General features: G+C 42.2%; 1 protein-coding gene across 1 annotated transcript in view; it reads left to right on the forward strand.

The window, feature by feature from the left end:
• The first annotated feature begins 366 nt into the window (after positions 1-366).
• FER1L6 (fer-1 like family member 6) overlaps positions 367-14,511 on the forward strand; it is a 59,044-nt gene continuing 44,899 nt past the window's right edge. Inside the window, exons 1-10 of the mRNA XM_032109825.1 lie at positions 367-430; positions 1,132-1,258; positions 1,877-1,931; positions 2,027-2,158; positions 2,836-2,898; positions 7,522-7,600; positions 9,139-9,295; positions 10,376-10,562; positions 12,168-12,360; positions 13,392-13,741. Of these exons, the coding sequence (XP_031965716.1) occupies positions 367-430; positions 1,132-1,258; positions 1,877-1,931; positions 2,027-2,158; positions 2,836-2,898; positions 7,522-7,600; positions 9,139-9,295; positions 10,376-10,562; positions 12,168-12,360; positions 13,392-13,741 (1,407 nt within the window). The remainder of the gene's footprint in view (positions 431-1,131; positions 1,259-1,876; positions 1,932-2,026; positions 2,159-2,835; positions 2,899-7,521; positions 7,601-9,138; positions 9,296-10,375; positions 10,563-12,167; positions 12,361-13,391; positions 13,742-14,511) is intronic.

The raw sequence follows: 14,511 nt of genomic DNA on the forward strand, positions 1-14,511 counted from the left end.
TTTGTCACAGGCATAAGGAATGAACTACATGTGTGGGAAGTTGGTAGATTGGAAATTTATCTTTGATTTCCTTTCTTTGCATCTTGCTGTCTTGGTTTGAACAGAAGTTTTGGCTCTTGTCACATTATGTTTGCCTGTACATGGCCAAACTTTAAAAAGAAACTAAATCAGATGAAGCAAAAAGTCAGAGCTTTCTCTCGTTTGCTGTCGATAAAAGGAAATTCAGAATATAACGATCTTGCTTGGGAATCAAAACTCCCTCTTAACAACTCCTTGAGTTAAATTAGAGTCCAGTACAGAAAAAGGTTTGGAGATACGGCACTGATCAATTTTCTTTAATTTTTCAGAAAGGGGCTGTTTGCTGGCATGAAGCTGAAGAAGAAGAAAAAAGGCGAGAAAGGGCTGACTATTGCAAACAAAGATGCGTTGGGTAAGGCCTCATAAATCAATATTGCAACAGGGAAGAGCAGGTGGTGGGGGGTTAGATTAGGTCTGATTTCATGTGAACTCATTTGAATTGTGTCTTAAGGCTTAGCATTGATAAAACAGGCAGTAAACTCCTTATCATTCCCAAATAAACAGAGAGCTAATTCTGTTTGTGTTAGCTGTTTCATTAAGTCCACGTTCAGATTCTGTGAGTTCATACTGCTCTGTTCGGTAGAGTAAACTAAAAATGTCAGCCTGCCTCTTACCATAGAGAGATGGCACATTTTTGAGGGCTTTTTTTTCTACTTTATAGGTAGATAATCTATTACAAGTGTGCAATTCCTCCGGAAGTTATGCTTCTTTCAGAAACCTTAAGTACACAACCTTCATAGGCTCTGATGGCTGGATGGGCTGGCTCAATAAAGCTGGCAGCTTTACTCAGGAGCATGCATGTGCCTGTCATGGGTGCACATGGGGTGTGGAGAGTGGCTACAGCCACATAGATATGGAAAATGATTTTGCACAGGAGGGGAGCTGCTGCCATAATCAATGCTGCTCGATACAGACCATGACAGTATCTCTAACTGGGACACCCAGATAAATAAAATGCTCAGTTCATGATGATAAATTCACTGCTCTGCTCCAAGTGAGATTTTTGTTACTAGAAATCAGATGTGGGGTTTACTTCTTTGTTTTCTTTATCAGGTGATCATGATAGAGGTGCAAATTTTCTCCACAACACTCTTGGAAAACAAGAAGAAGTAGAGGAAGACCTAATGAACAACGATGCCTTGTCCAGTGCTTTTGGATCCTTAAGCCCAAACAGGAAAAGGTGTTCCTTCATGTATCTTACCTAACACCCCCCTAAACGTCTTTTCCACCCTGCCCAGGAAGGGCATTATCCTAGAACAAAATGTCTGTCAGAAAATCCATTTGCTGACAGCAGTGATCTCTCCACTCCTGCTCTCCCACATGACAGAGTGGAATGCACTTGTCAGCTCAGTGGTATCACCAGATGCTATCTAGTGCAGGAAGAGATTGAAATGGATCCTGAGAGTGCCTCAACTGTGCTAAGGAACTCTGCTAAAGATAATGAGCCAAAGGGAGCAGCAATCTCTATAGCGAAGAGCTTGTGTAGTTGTGTTTTTCATACAGGGGAGGAATGCAGTCCAGGGAGGAATGGAAATATTTGATGGGATCAAGTAGTGAAATTATTGCCTTACATGATAGGTAGCTGCACTGGTTTGCGTGGATGCAAAACATTTCCCTATCAAAAAGTATATGAGAAAGACAGAGATGGTCTTTGCTGATGAAATCAAGCCTAACAGTTCACAACAAAGCTGTCTGCCATAAATAATACTGGTTTACTGTTGAGAAGTCTTTCCAGTGTGTGTCCAAGTACCAGCCCTTGCCTAGAGATGTCTAATGACTTCTTTTGTCATTTAAACAGGGCAAAGCTGGTGACCAGAATTCATGAAGAGGAGATGAAATCCCAGAACTACCAGGTGAGCTGGGGGTGACAGCCCTTATGTGCCTGTGAATTCCCCAGGTGGGCTGCACCTGAGCCCAGGAGTGTTCTTGGTGTCCTTGTGCCCCACAGATTGCCATCACCATCATCGAGGCCAGGCAGCTGGTGGGTGAGAACATCGATCCTGTGGTGATCATCGAGATAGGTGATGAGAAGAAGCAAACTACAGTAAAGGAAGGCACAAATGCCCCTTTCTACAATGAGGTAGGTGCTTTCTCTTAAAGAAGACACTTTCTTCAGTGACTCTGGGTCAACTCTGCCATTTGGTAGCTCATAAGGGGATGAATTAAATTTGCAGCACTTCCACATCTGAGCAGGGAGGTCTCTCCAGGGACAAAGCACCAGCAATAGCTGCCTTGGGTTTAGATCCATTTGCTCTTTTTCTTTTGTCCCACCTGTTCCCCACCCTCTCCACCACTGCTGCTGCAGTTTTTCAAATCATGCTTTTGGGAGCTCTGTCTGCACTGCACCCCCACCACCTCCACTCCCTTTTCTACTATTTCATGGTTTTAGCCTTTTCTTGACATATGTTTGTTCCAATTGGTGACAAACAAGGCCAAAACAACCCCCAAGGCCACTAGGTCCTTTACATTTCCTTGTGCATCCTGTCCCTTTTGACAATGCCTTCTGATTCACACTGAGGCTCATGTGAAGCAAGTATTGTGCAGCCATGCAAGGAGTAGAGTAGAAAACAAGTCTGGGCCATGGCAGAAACATGTCAGGGGAAAGGAAAGAGTTTTTCATTGTCCACCACTGCCCCCCAGCACCCCAAGCATCTCACTGAGGCTCTGTGCCGTAACACAGAATGCTGAATCATGCAGCTGACAGCCCTGGCTACCTGCACAAGGATGATTCTGATCTGCTGTCCTCTTTTCCCACAGTACTTTGTGTTTGATTTTGTTGGACCACAGGTGTTGCTGTTTGACAAAATAATCAACATCTCTGTAAGTATCTAGGAAAGCTTAGCACAGTAAGTAAAGGTCGTTGTTGTTTGTCTTACTTCAACTCAAAATGATTCTTAATGTAGCTAAAACGAAATAATTTTAGGTACTAAGAGTGCTAGAAAGTCAGCATGAAGTATGGGACAGAGAAAGGATAGAAGAGAGGATAAGGAGGAGAGACAGCAGAGATTTGAAGGAGCATAACCCAAAAGGAAGATTTAGTCTGCATTTTCAGCGACACTCGTTGCTGGCGTGGCAAACTGCAAGGTAGAATGACAAAATTCAGCTTAGGTCCCTCTTCTCCTCACTGTCTTCATCCATCTAATTTTCAAGCTGCCACTTCATCCAAATGACTGAGTTGAAACTTCTGGTTTGTATCAGTTCCTCAGATATAACTGTTTCTAACTAAACTGAATTAATGCAGATGCCTTATCCTCAGCAGGGGCTCTGGGAGCTGTCTCCAAGAGTTCAGTGCTGCTTCCACTGCTCACTGCAACTAAAGTTCCAGCAAAACTATCAGGGGACCTTATTGCTGTCTCCAAATACCTGAAACAACGTTAGAGGCAGGTGTGGGTTGGTCTCTTCTCCTAAGCAATGAGACAGGACAAGAGGAAATGGCCTCAAGTTGCACCAGGAGAAATTTAGCTTGGATATTAGGAAAAATTTCTTCACTGAACAGGTAGACAAGCATTGGGAACAGACTGCCCAGCGAAGTGGTGGAATCACCACCCCTCCAGGGATTTAAAAGGCATGTGGATGTTGCAGTTGGTTTAGTGATGGATTTTGCATTGCTGCCTTAATGGTTGGGCTCCATCTTAAAGTTCTTTTCCAACCTAAGTGACTCCATGATTCTGTGACATCTCAGAACAGTCCTGATGGAAGACATGCATGCTCTTGGACTTGGAGCATTAGATAATGATGTGCAGTTTGGAAGTCTATGGAGCTGTGTTAATTATCTTGTCCGAAACTCATCACCACACTTAGCAAAGCTGCTAGGGAATTAAAGATCTCACGAGACTCTGGGCAGTGCTGTATTTGTGTTATTTAGAAATATCACAAGCTGTGTTCTTCGTGAACTCTTTTTTTTTGCTAAAAGTCCATCCATTTTGTCAGAGACTTCTCTGGAAAATAAACAGTGTGTTGTTGCTCCAGGAAAAGTTCTTTTTCTCTGAAGAGCTTTGTCTATTTCAGTAATGTACACCAGGAAAAGATCTGTGCTGGTTGAGCTTGAAAGAAACAAGCAGTGCTCAGGAGCTATAAGGACACATTGCTCTCTACTTCCTTTTCTGAGCTGCTAATAGAGTGACCTTTCTCAGCTACAGAATAAAATGTATTCATTTACACATGGGCAGCTGGACAACTAGGTTTTCAATGCTAGGAGTAAACTGACAGTCGGAATCCTAAAGTTCCATTCAAATCCACTGTATCACACACAGAGCTCAAATATATGAAGTGCATAACTACACAAGGTATCTGCAGATCTGATCTCATCTTTCCTGTGAGCACAGAATTTACTACAGGCTGACAATGGCAGGGGAGTAGATATCACCTCACTGCTATGACATATCACAACATGTGGCCCCATAGGTGTTTCAGGCATGGTTTGTGCATCAGCACAATGCCAAGGCACCAACTCCTGTGTGGTGCTGCTGCTGCTTTGGGGGATGTAAAATTATTTTTCTCGGAGGTATAGCCAGTCTTTCCAATTTCACATTCTTTTGATAAAGATTCCATATATCCAGTGGTGGAGGGGAAAGCGCCAGCTTTCTGACTGCATTGGGGGTGTGGGAAAATGTGTCACCGTTACCTGCTGTTTATCTGCACAGTTTCATCAGGCTCAGCAAACTTACTTTATTTATAGCTGATGAAGGTGCAACACTAAGAAATTAAAGGTCTTCTAGGTAAAAATGACTTTAGGAAAAAACTCAGTAACAACAATGAACTAACCTTGGGAAATCCTCATGTATGTTACTGAAAACAGAGATTCATTACCTTGCAACATAGTTTTGGAGAATGCAATCTATCAGGGGAACAGAAACAAAGAGAGGAAATATGTGTGCTTGGAGTGAAGGAAACCCCGAGGGATGGAAAGTTTCACAGCACTTGCTTAGCACAAATCTCGTTTAAGAAGAAACAAAGATTGGCAGCCTCCATTATCAGCAATAATTAATGCACCAAATTTGCTTAATCTGTAAAAATGAACTTATCTACATATGGAAGCTCAAGGAAAACAAAATAGATTAGTGCCCTTGTCCATCAGTTTAGCAGTTAGTCTAGATGTATTCAAACCCTGCATTTGAGAGAGAGATGAGACTTTCAATGTCCCAGCACTTGCTAATTACTAGATTGTTTTCCTCATTATTCTCTTCCCATACATTTCAGCAAACTTGTAGTAATACCACAGTAAAACTAAGGTGCCCCTTTTGTGCTAAACCTGTATCTCCCTTACTGAAATATTCCTCAGTGTAACACTATGTGTGTTTGTGCTCATTCAGAAAATCTGAAGAAAATCCTTTGGTCATCTACAGCCAAGTGAAAAGACACTAATCTTTAATTAGATATGGTGTGGACATGATGTTCTCCCTCAGAGAAGACAAGAGATGTTTGCTATAAACTTCACACTCACTTGCTTTGTTGCATTAGAAGAAAACACGCTTGGAATAAAAAGGATCAGGAAAGATGCAGAGTGTTTAATAGAAGCAATGAGTTATTTCCTCAGCATTAAAAGCAACGTGTACTGCAGGGAATGGAAACCCGCATCATTTCAGTGGAACAGGAGCATTTACATTTCACAAAGCAAACCTCAAGGACAGAGAAGTGAGTTTTACACATTTAACGTTTGACACTCTCTGGAAATGCTGTTATGGAGAGGAAATAAGCAAAGAGCAATGAGACAGCACCACTTTGGACTCACCACATACCTTCATCTTGGTTTTGAGTCTTAAAGAAGCTCCTAGGTTTTTTTTCCTACAGAAAGGCTACAGCCTTCTTCCCCGTTTAATCTATCCTGGTTGCATCTGTTGATTTGAGCATTCCCATGTACTTCTTCCAAAGCTGTAATATTGCCTGGCTTCAGGGAGAGACCCAACAGTTTTCAAGGCTTCTTCCCAACTCTTCGTGTGCCCTAGTCCAACCTCATAGGAGGAAGGGTCCAGTGCTATGATGGGACCTGACAGCATCAGGGATTGAGGAAAAGCAGTACTTGTGCACGAAGCATTGACTTCACACTGGCTCCTCTTCCACATCAAGGTTGTTTCAATTTTAAGCTTTAATAGCAGAGTAAAGAAAACTGCTCCTTTGTCCACTCTTGATTTTTCAGCTCTGGAAACTGCTTCCATATTGAAGTGAGGAATTACCAAGAGCAACTGAGTGTGTTTCTTAGGTCACAGTGACACAGTGGCCATAGGCCCTTAACAGGGAGTGACATTATATTGCAACTAGAAACTTCCTGAATTTTCTGGTGAATCTTGAGGAAGGTGTCAGTGATCTTTACTTTGAAATGTATGTTTCCTGCTCTTGAAAAGTGTAGAAAATAAATTCACATAACAAATCCAGTGCAAAATTGCAGAAGTCTTCCTATCTAGAAGTATCCTTATTTATTATGTGTAGGTCCAAAGAGAAGACGTGATGTATTCCAGATTCCTGAAATGCTGTCGGAGGCTTGATTGTTTACTTTCAATATTTGGATTTAGCTTCTGTGGAGTTGAATGAGCTTAGTTTCTCTTTGCAATTTGACCAAGGTGTTCCAGAAAATTCAGCCTCTTTCAGAGGCTTTTCCACAACCAAGGAATAGGTTTCAACCTTTTAAGCTATTCTGAAACCAGCTGAGACGCATTTTGTGAGAAATACAGTTCTAGAGGAAATCTTCCCTTAGAAGATGTTGCTAGCCTCTGCCTTGTCTGTAAAGTGAACCACATGCAAGTATTTGAAAACCAGACACGGAAATACATAGGTCTGGGAATCATGGCAATTGAAAATTATTAATTAAATTTGAATTAAATTAAATTAATTACTTGGCAGGAAGAATACGGACACAGACTCGCTGGGGCCTGCTTGCCATCTAATTTACATCTATATCACTTCTCCGATTTCATTAATGTTGTGGGGGGTAGACTAGAATTGAGTCTCTTGGTTTATGTGCACATCAAAATGTTGCCAAGAAACACTTAAATTCTTTCTCCTCTGAGTGTACTCAGTTTTTACGGCAATTCAGCTATTGCACAGAAAGTGATAAGTTTTCTGCAGCCTAGTGTGAAACCATTTATGTCCCATGTGTTTATATTCATTATGATTTATTTAAAACTGGCAGGGTAAGTAATATAACTGCATCTGCTCTGAAGGAACATCCATCTAATTCCTGTTCTCTATACCCAGGGACCTGGGATGATCATGTGTGATTCCACTCAGATGCAATTATATTGTTTTCTAAATTGGCACAATGTTGGGTAAAGAACATATTTCAAATACTTGCTGTATTTGCTGTGGCTATGTGCCCCCAGTTTTGGGTGGTGCTGGATGTTGCTGCTTATTGCCTCTGAACCAAATGTGATCTTTGTTTGGATGCTCTTTCTTATGCTGACTGGGAAGAGAGATAGTGACATTCTTTAATAAGCCTTTTTCAAACAGGTTATGCACAATAAACTGATTGGGAGTGTGCTGATAGGCTCCTTTAAAGTGGATCTGGGTACAGTGTACCTTCAACCAGGTGAGTGGTGCATTTTCTGCCCTTTTTGTCTTTTAAGTGGTTTGTGAGGCAGGGAAGGAGAGGAGAGGGAGATATGCTGCTTTTCCACTGAGGTGGTTGTGGTTTACACCAACTTAAAGCTTTTGGGAGGGTTGTTTTCCTATTTGGAGAGCAGAGTACCAGCAAAACTGTTGGAAAGAAGTTCAATACTGAAAACACCTTGGAAACCTGCCCCTTGGTGGGTAGCACTTTTCAAGGATGGCATTGCTTTAAGTGATCAGAGTGGGCAGCTGAGTGTTCTACAAAACTGAACTGCACTCATTTGTTACGGAGCATCCAAAGCTCTGCCACCTGTGTTGGGGTAGAAGGAGCAGAGGGAGGGAGAGCAGGATGGAGAGTTCAATTAATGGTGAGGAGAGCACAAGACAAGAGGAGGAACAGATCATAACAGGAGAGAGAAGATGACAAAGAGGTGACCATGGGTCCACTTGACCTTTCATCTTCAGAGGTGTTCAGTGCTTTCTGAAATTAGAAGCTAAGAAAAGATCACCTACCTCTCTTTTGGTGTTTTTTTTTCACAACCATCCACTAAACATGTACCTTTTTCTCTTCCATAATTACTCAAGGACACAGTCTCTTCTTTGTCTTTGGGAAAGAACATATTTAGGCCACTTGTCGTAGATGTCAGAGTTACAGGAAGAGTGTAGAGTCATTCAGGCTACCTTCTCTGCAGAGTTTCTGTAAGAGTCAGTGGAGAGAAATGGCCTATCTGAAGTGAGCAGTCTACATACGTGGTCAGGCTGTGTTAGTCTCTGAATTCTGCCCCATACCTCCTGCTCACACTCTAACAGGAGGGTGATGTTTGAGGGTTGATCTTGAGCTCATATCCCAGATACACTGTGGTCTCTCCTTCCCAGTCCTTTACCCACCCAAGGTGACATCCAAGGACTTAACATATAATCTTAGGGTCTTTCTCAGGGTTCTTGAAGTAGGGATACAGAAAGGGCTGTTGTGGGTGAATTGCCTTGTACGTTTTCCCCCTTGAAAGGTGGAGCTTAACCTGCTTCTGGCTAATTCTTCCTCTGACGGCTGTCCACTCTCCTTCCTTCCTTTCTTAGCTGACTTCCAGTGTTACGGTGGCCACAGCACCCAGCAAGGGTTTTGCTGCCACAGAGTTCTGAGATCTTCAGACAGTTCTCGTCAAAGAGGTGGCCTTTCCTCATAAAGCTTTAGTTCAACTGCTGAAATCTCACCCAGCCTTCCACTGGTCTTTAGTCATTGATCTCAGTAAACATTGATGAAAATGAGCTTGTTTCTCACAAGCTCTGGATCAATCCTTTGCTTGCCTTTTTGATCACACAACATTTTGGACTCTCTAGAAGTGTCTGATCACACAACATTTTGGACTCTCTAGAAGTGTCTGGTATATCAGTACACTTCAGCACAATCCCCCCAACAGAACAAACGTTGTTGGATGTACCTTTTCTGGGAGTGAAGAGGAAAATATTTGCATTTTTTTGTGTCCTCTATTTGAGTGTTTAAGCTTGTCCTTCTTACAGGTCATCAGTTTTGTGACAAGTGGGCACTTCTCACAGACCCTGCTGACATTAGGACAGGAGCCAAGGGGTACCTGAAGTGTGACATCAGTGTGACTGGGAAAGGTGATGCAATACAAGCTACACAGAAAACAGCTGATACTGAGGAACAGATTGAAAAGTACTGCAATAATTTTTTGGGGGGTTTTCTTGTTTTTTTTTTTAACTGCTTTCTTCCTTACTAGGTGCCTCAATAGTCCTCTGTCCTCATTTCAGTCCTTTCCTTTTTAACGTGGGGTTAATAGCAGGATAACACTGTACACTTGGCTGTTCTCACATGCTCAAAGAGAGTTCTTACAGTCCTCTCATCTAAATTGAAGGGCATGTTAGGGTCACTTCTCTGCAGCTGATAGAATAGACCAAGTCCTGTTGGCTAAGTTACAAATTACCCCTGACAGAAGGTTCATTGATCTGAAACCAACTAATGATTTCTTAAAGCAGTGAAGCAAGAAGAAAAAATATGAGGAAAGCCTATTCCTTCTCCACTCTCGGATGCGTGTGTATGGATATCTCCATATCCTTAAATAAACTCAAGTCTATTATCATTCTCCTTGTAAAATACAGAAGTTCAAGGTGGTAAATATGCTACCAGCATAATTTAAATTTTACTGAAGCAATGTTTCTGGTCAGTGCTGACATCCTGGACCTAGTCTGTGGAAAGTCACCAAGCTGATGGAGGACTGGAGCACAGGGTCTATGGGGAAGGGCGGTGGGAGTTGGTTTTTTGAGCCTAAAGAAGAGCACTCAAAGGGGTATAATACATGAAGAGAGCAGAGACAGGCTCTTTTCAGATGAGTGGCTCTTTTCAGTAGAAGGATGAGGGCTTTGGAGGCAGGCAAGAACAAAGGAATTTCAGAAAATATTTTTTTTTACCATGGAGATGGTCAAATGTAACAGGGGCCCGAAGAGAGTGGGAAATCTCTGTCCTTTAAGATATTCAGAATTTACTGAACAAGGTCCTGAGAACTTCATCTGACTGGACCTGATTCTATATCACATAGACAAGTTTGCTGAGTAATGCCATATCATTTTCTAGTGGTAAAAATATATATTTTTTGGTTCAAATGAAAAAGCAAATTCATACACCTTTTTGTGTCTTCTCAGGTGCATGCTAACTCAAGGTCACAATGCTGTTGGAAAAAATATCATTTCATTGTCCAAGTTTTCAATTTTAAGAAAATGGCTTCTCTTTTCCTTTCAGGAATCTCTTGATCCCCAAAGGCTTTCCATCTGAAAGACCATGGGCCAGATTTTATGTGAGAATTTACAAAGCAGAAGGACTTCCGAAGATGAACTCTAGCATCATGGCCAATGTCACCAAAGCATTCATAGGCGACAGTAAGGACCTTGTGGATCCCTATGTGGTGGTCATGTTTGCAGGTCAAATGGTAATTGGGATCCTCTTGATCACAAAAGTAGGCTTTCTTTCCTATTAGCTGTGCTACAGGCAGGTGATTATGCTGATGTCCTTTAACTTGTAGTTACATAAATTAGGTAAAACATGTATCTTGGTCATCAGAAATTGTTCAGTTCTTAAATTATGCAGAAATAAAGTCATGGAGGCACTTAATGCCAGCAGATCTAGCATCAGCCTCACAGCAGTAGGTTAGAGGCAGGCAGCAGGAGGGGAAAGAGAATTCTGTAGCACTGTTACTAAAACATTGAGTTACAAGACAGTGATTTACCCAGCACGGTATTAGGTAAGTGCTATGTTCTGGTCTCCCTAGAGTGAGATAAGGAAGCAGGGCTGAAATCAGTGAGGATGGTTCAATCAGAGTTTCAGAGCTGTGCATTGATTTCTGAATTACTCTGAAATTCAGGACCTTCTCAGCTTTCCTGTGGGTGGAGTAAGCATTCTAGCAGTGTGGCACAGTGTTGCCTGGCTTCATTGCTCCTAGAGCAACTTCAGCATCAAACATGGTGTGACAGATTACTGCTTAGAGGGGCTTCTGACTCTGGTGGAAGAGGAGTGTAGAGGAGGTCCACGGGCCTGGTTCCCCTGGGATACACCCATGAGACACTGTATCAGGGAGCCTGTCTTGATTATTGGTGTAAATAAACAAAGGATCAAAATGGAAACTATTTTAAGCCAGCAATGCTTTCTGTGTGCAAGGAAAATTTAGGGACAGCTCCAGTCAGTCCTTTCCAAATATTTCAGGCATGAGAACAAGGCTCTTGATGCTGATTGCGTGTTTTGTCATGGATCTAAATTGCAAAGTACTACTTCTTATACTACTGTGGGTTAAAACAGGCAAACACATGCAGCACCTTCAGGTTCAATAGAGGGCTAACAAAGACATAGTAATGGGTCACTGATGTGAGTTCGGACACTGGTGTGCAAAATATGGTTTTATAGGCAGCGTTGGTGGGTTTTCTGACTCAGTTCTCCCCAGCTAATGTGAAAGCAGAAGTCATGCCATGGCCAGTGACTGCACAGACTGTGATACAGTCCTGCCATCTCCTTAGGTTTGGAGGAATAGCTCCAGGACCTACACCTCCTGCACATAGGCATATGTCCAGAACATGAACCACAATAATCATATTTTATGCTAGATAAATTGCCTCATTTAAAGTAATCCCATTGGCACATGCAGCCTGGCACCTGTAATGAATTTAGTCTTTTATGAGAAAAACTGCGCTGCATCACCACTGCCCAGATATTTTAAAAGACATTTGAAGATGTGCAGTTTGTAGCAGAAATGCCAAAGTCTGGTTTTACAGATACTTTTAGTGGATAACGATCCTGAAGAGTTAGATTTTATTCCAGGCTCTGCTGTTTTCCAGTGAGAAATCTTTAGCCATAATGTGGTCTTTTATTAGATATGGAGGGCAAAATGAACAAGCTAATAGAAAAGCCAAAGTACTTTCAAGATAGGTTGTTTGTACTTTAGAAATGGCCAGAGAGATGTTGCTAAGCACAATTTCTGCTGTACTCCTTGCCTTCTCCAGAGTTCAACCCCTCTGGAGTTAAGTTTGCTGGACTTTCATTTCAGGGCCGGACAACAGTGCAAAAGAACTGTGCAGATCCCATGTGGCATGAACAGATTATCTTCAAAGAAATGTTCCCTCCACTCTGTCGAAGAGTCAAAATCCAGGTCTGGGATGAAGGCAGCATGAATGATGTGGCCTTAGCCACCCATTTCATTGATCTGAAGAAAATATCAAATGAACAAGATGGTGACAAAGGTAAAGGGGAAAATGTCTGTTCCAGGATATGCCCCTAAGATAAAATCTACTTGCATGGGATCTTGGCACTGGCTAATCCTATTTTAGGAATATCCAGAGTTAAAGTGTTGGTTCTAATACACCTTCTGTTGCTTAATTTCACATTATATTACACTGTGCTCAGTGCATGGAGGGTCTGACGTTGTTCTTGTTAAAGGGCTGCTGCCTACTTTGGTACCATCTTTGTGGCTGTGGCAATAGTCTACTCTAATCCACAGGGGATGACTGATGTAAGTTTATAGTTCATGTGAGTTTCTGTTGAGCAATGAAGCCACAAAATGAAAATCACTAAAAATCAATGGCAGAGTGGGCTTGTGTTTTTGATCTACCCACTGGAAGCAAAGTGTTTAGGTAAGGCTCAGCTGGGCGCTATCACAGCCCAGGGAGGCACTGTGAACTAGTGTGTTATCCTCTGTGTGAGGAGAGGCTCACTATCTGGAGTCTTTTCACCGATGTTTGAGTCTGCATGTATAGCCTTGTTGATGTTGTGTGACCTGTGTGTAGAACATGGTCAATTATCATAGCTCAGCGAAGGCACAGTGACTCCTTAAACCTGCCAATTCAAATGTGTATCTGAGTCCTTAATCAGAAAATAAAAGAAAAATTCATATAAACTGAGTGACACAGACTTGGAAACAATTTGAACTAAAGGAGAAAGCTTCTATCCTCTCCCATCATGTCCCAGCCCTTAGCCTGTAGCGGCAAGCTCTTTTTTCAAGAGATGCAATAGACCTCCTGCCCAGCACGTGTGGTACCATGACCTTCTGAGAAAGAGCTCTAAACCAGCAGAGTCGCTTGGGTATTGGCAGAGGTTCTTTGGTGTCTAAGAATTGCCCTGCAAAGCAGTGCTCTGTGTGAAGTGATCCCCAACTGCACAGAAATGGGTCCAGGTTTGGCTTTTGGGGCATTAGAGGCAAGATTTCTTGGAGCAGACAGTGAGGAGAGCATGCTAACACCTAACAGAAAAGCCACAAAAGGTACTTTATCTCCAGGATTTTTGCCTACCTTTGGGCCTGCCTGGATCAATCTCTATGGCTCACCCAGGAACCACAGCCTCATTGATGACCACCAAGAGCTGAATGAAGGTTTTGGAGAAGGGGTCTCCTTCAGGGGACGTCTGTTCCTTGAGATTGCTGTGGAGATACTTTCAGGAGGAGCCCGTGAGTCGAAGTTTTCAAGCATTATCAAGGATATCAAATTGTCATCTAAAGATAAAGACTTCAAAGCACTCAAAGGAAAAGACAAAACTGAGAAAGCAGGAGAGGACCGAAAGTCAGCTTCTCCTTCAGACAAGATGAACTCAACTGAAGTGGAAGTTGAGCCTTTTGATGTACCTTTAGAGGTCAGTATGATATTAAGAGAATGGTTGTCACGTGTCGGTAAACCTCCAAGAACAGCACTGGTGTGTGTGTTTGGGGTCAGGCCATATAATACTGCCTTTTGTGCTCCCTGGTTTCTCCATGCTTCCACATTCTTGGGACCTCCTCATAATAATACAGCACAAATGCAGCGTTTAGTGTGTACCTGTAAGTCAAAAAACTATCAAGTAAGATTTGGTGTTCATAAAACTTAGTCTCCTGTCCTATTATTCTTTTTGCACTAGCTGCATCCACATGTTCCTACTAGACACTTATCTAACTTAATATCTGCTAGAGAGCCAGTGTGGGCAGCTGGGAATTATAAAGCCTGACTTCCTGCATTCATCCAAGAAAACCCATGGTTGTCAATTGAAGTCAATAGAGAATCACTGACATAGATTTTGTGCAAATGCAGAGAGATAGATGCAGTCTAGCCTGATTTAGTCTCTTCCTTTAATATTACATTGCCAATGTGGTGTTAGTGTTAGGTTGATAATCTCTTTAGAAGAAGAGCTGAAAATTATGTTCTCAGTTTCAAACAGTGTTAATTGATGTTTGCCTAATTCCATCTGTTGTATAGGATTACGTCATGGGAAGATCTGCACTATGGTGCTTTGAGTAGGTTGGACAGTTGTGGCAGGGCGTGTGGGCTTGGGAGCAGGGCCAGTATTTGAGCTTTGATTCTCTGCTCCACCACATCACTGTCTGGGAGCAACAGCAATTACTGCATAAGCAAGCTCTTTTTTTTAACCCA

Source organism: Corvus moneduloides, chromosome 1, assembly GCF_009650955.1.
Source record: "Corvus moneduloides isolate bCorMon1 chromosome 1, bCorMon1.pri, whole genome shotgun sequence".
Taxonomy (NCBI): domain Eukaryota; kingdom Metazoa; phylum Chordata; class Aves; order Passeriformes; family Corvidae; genus Corvus; species Corvus moneduloides.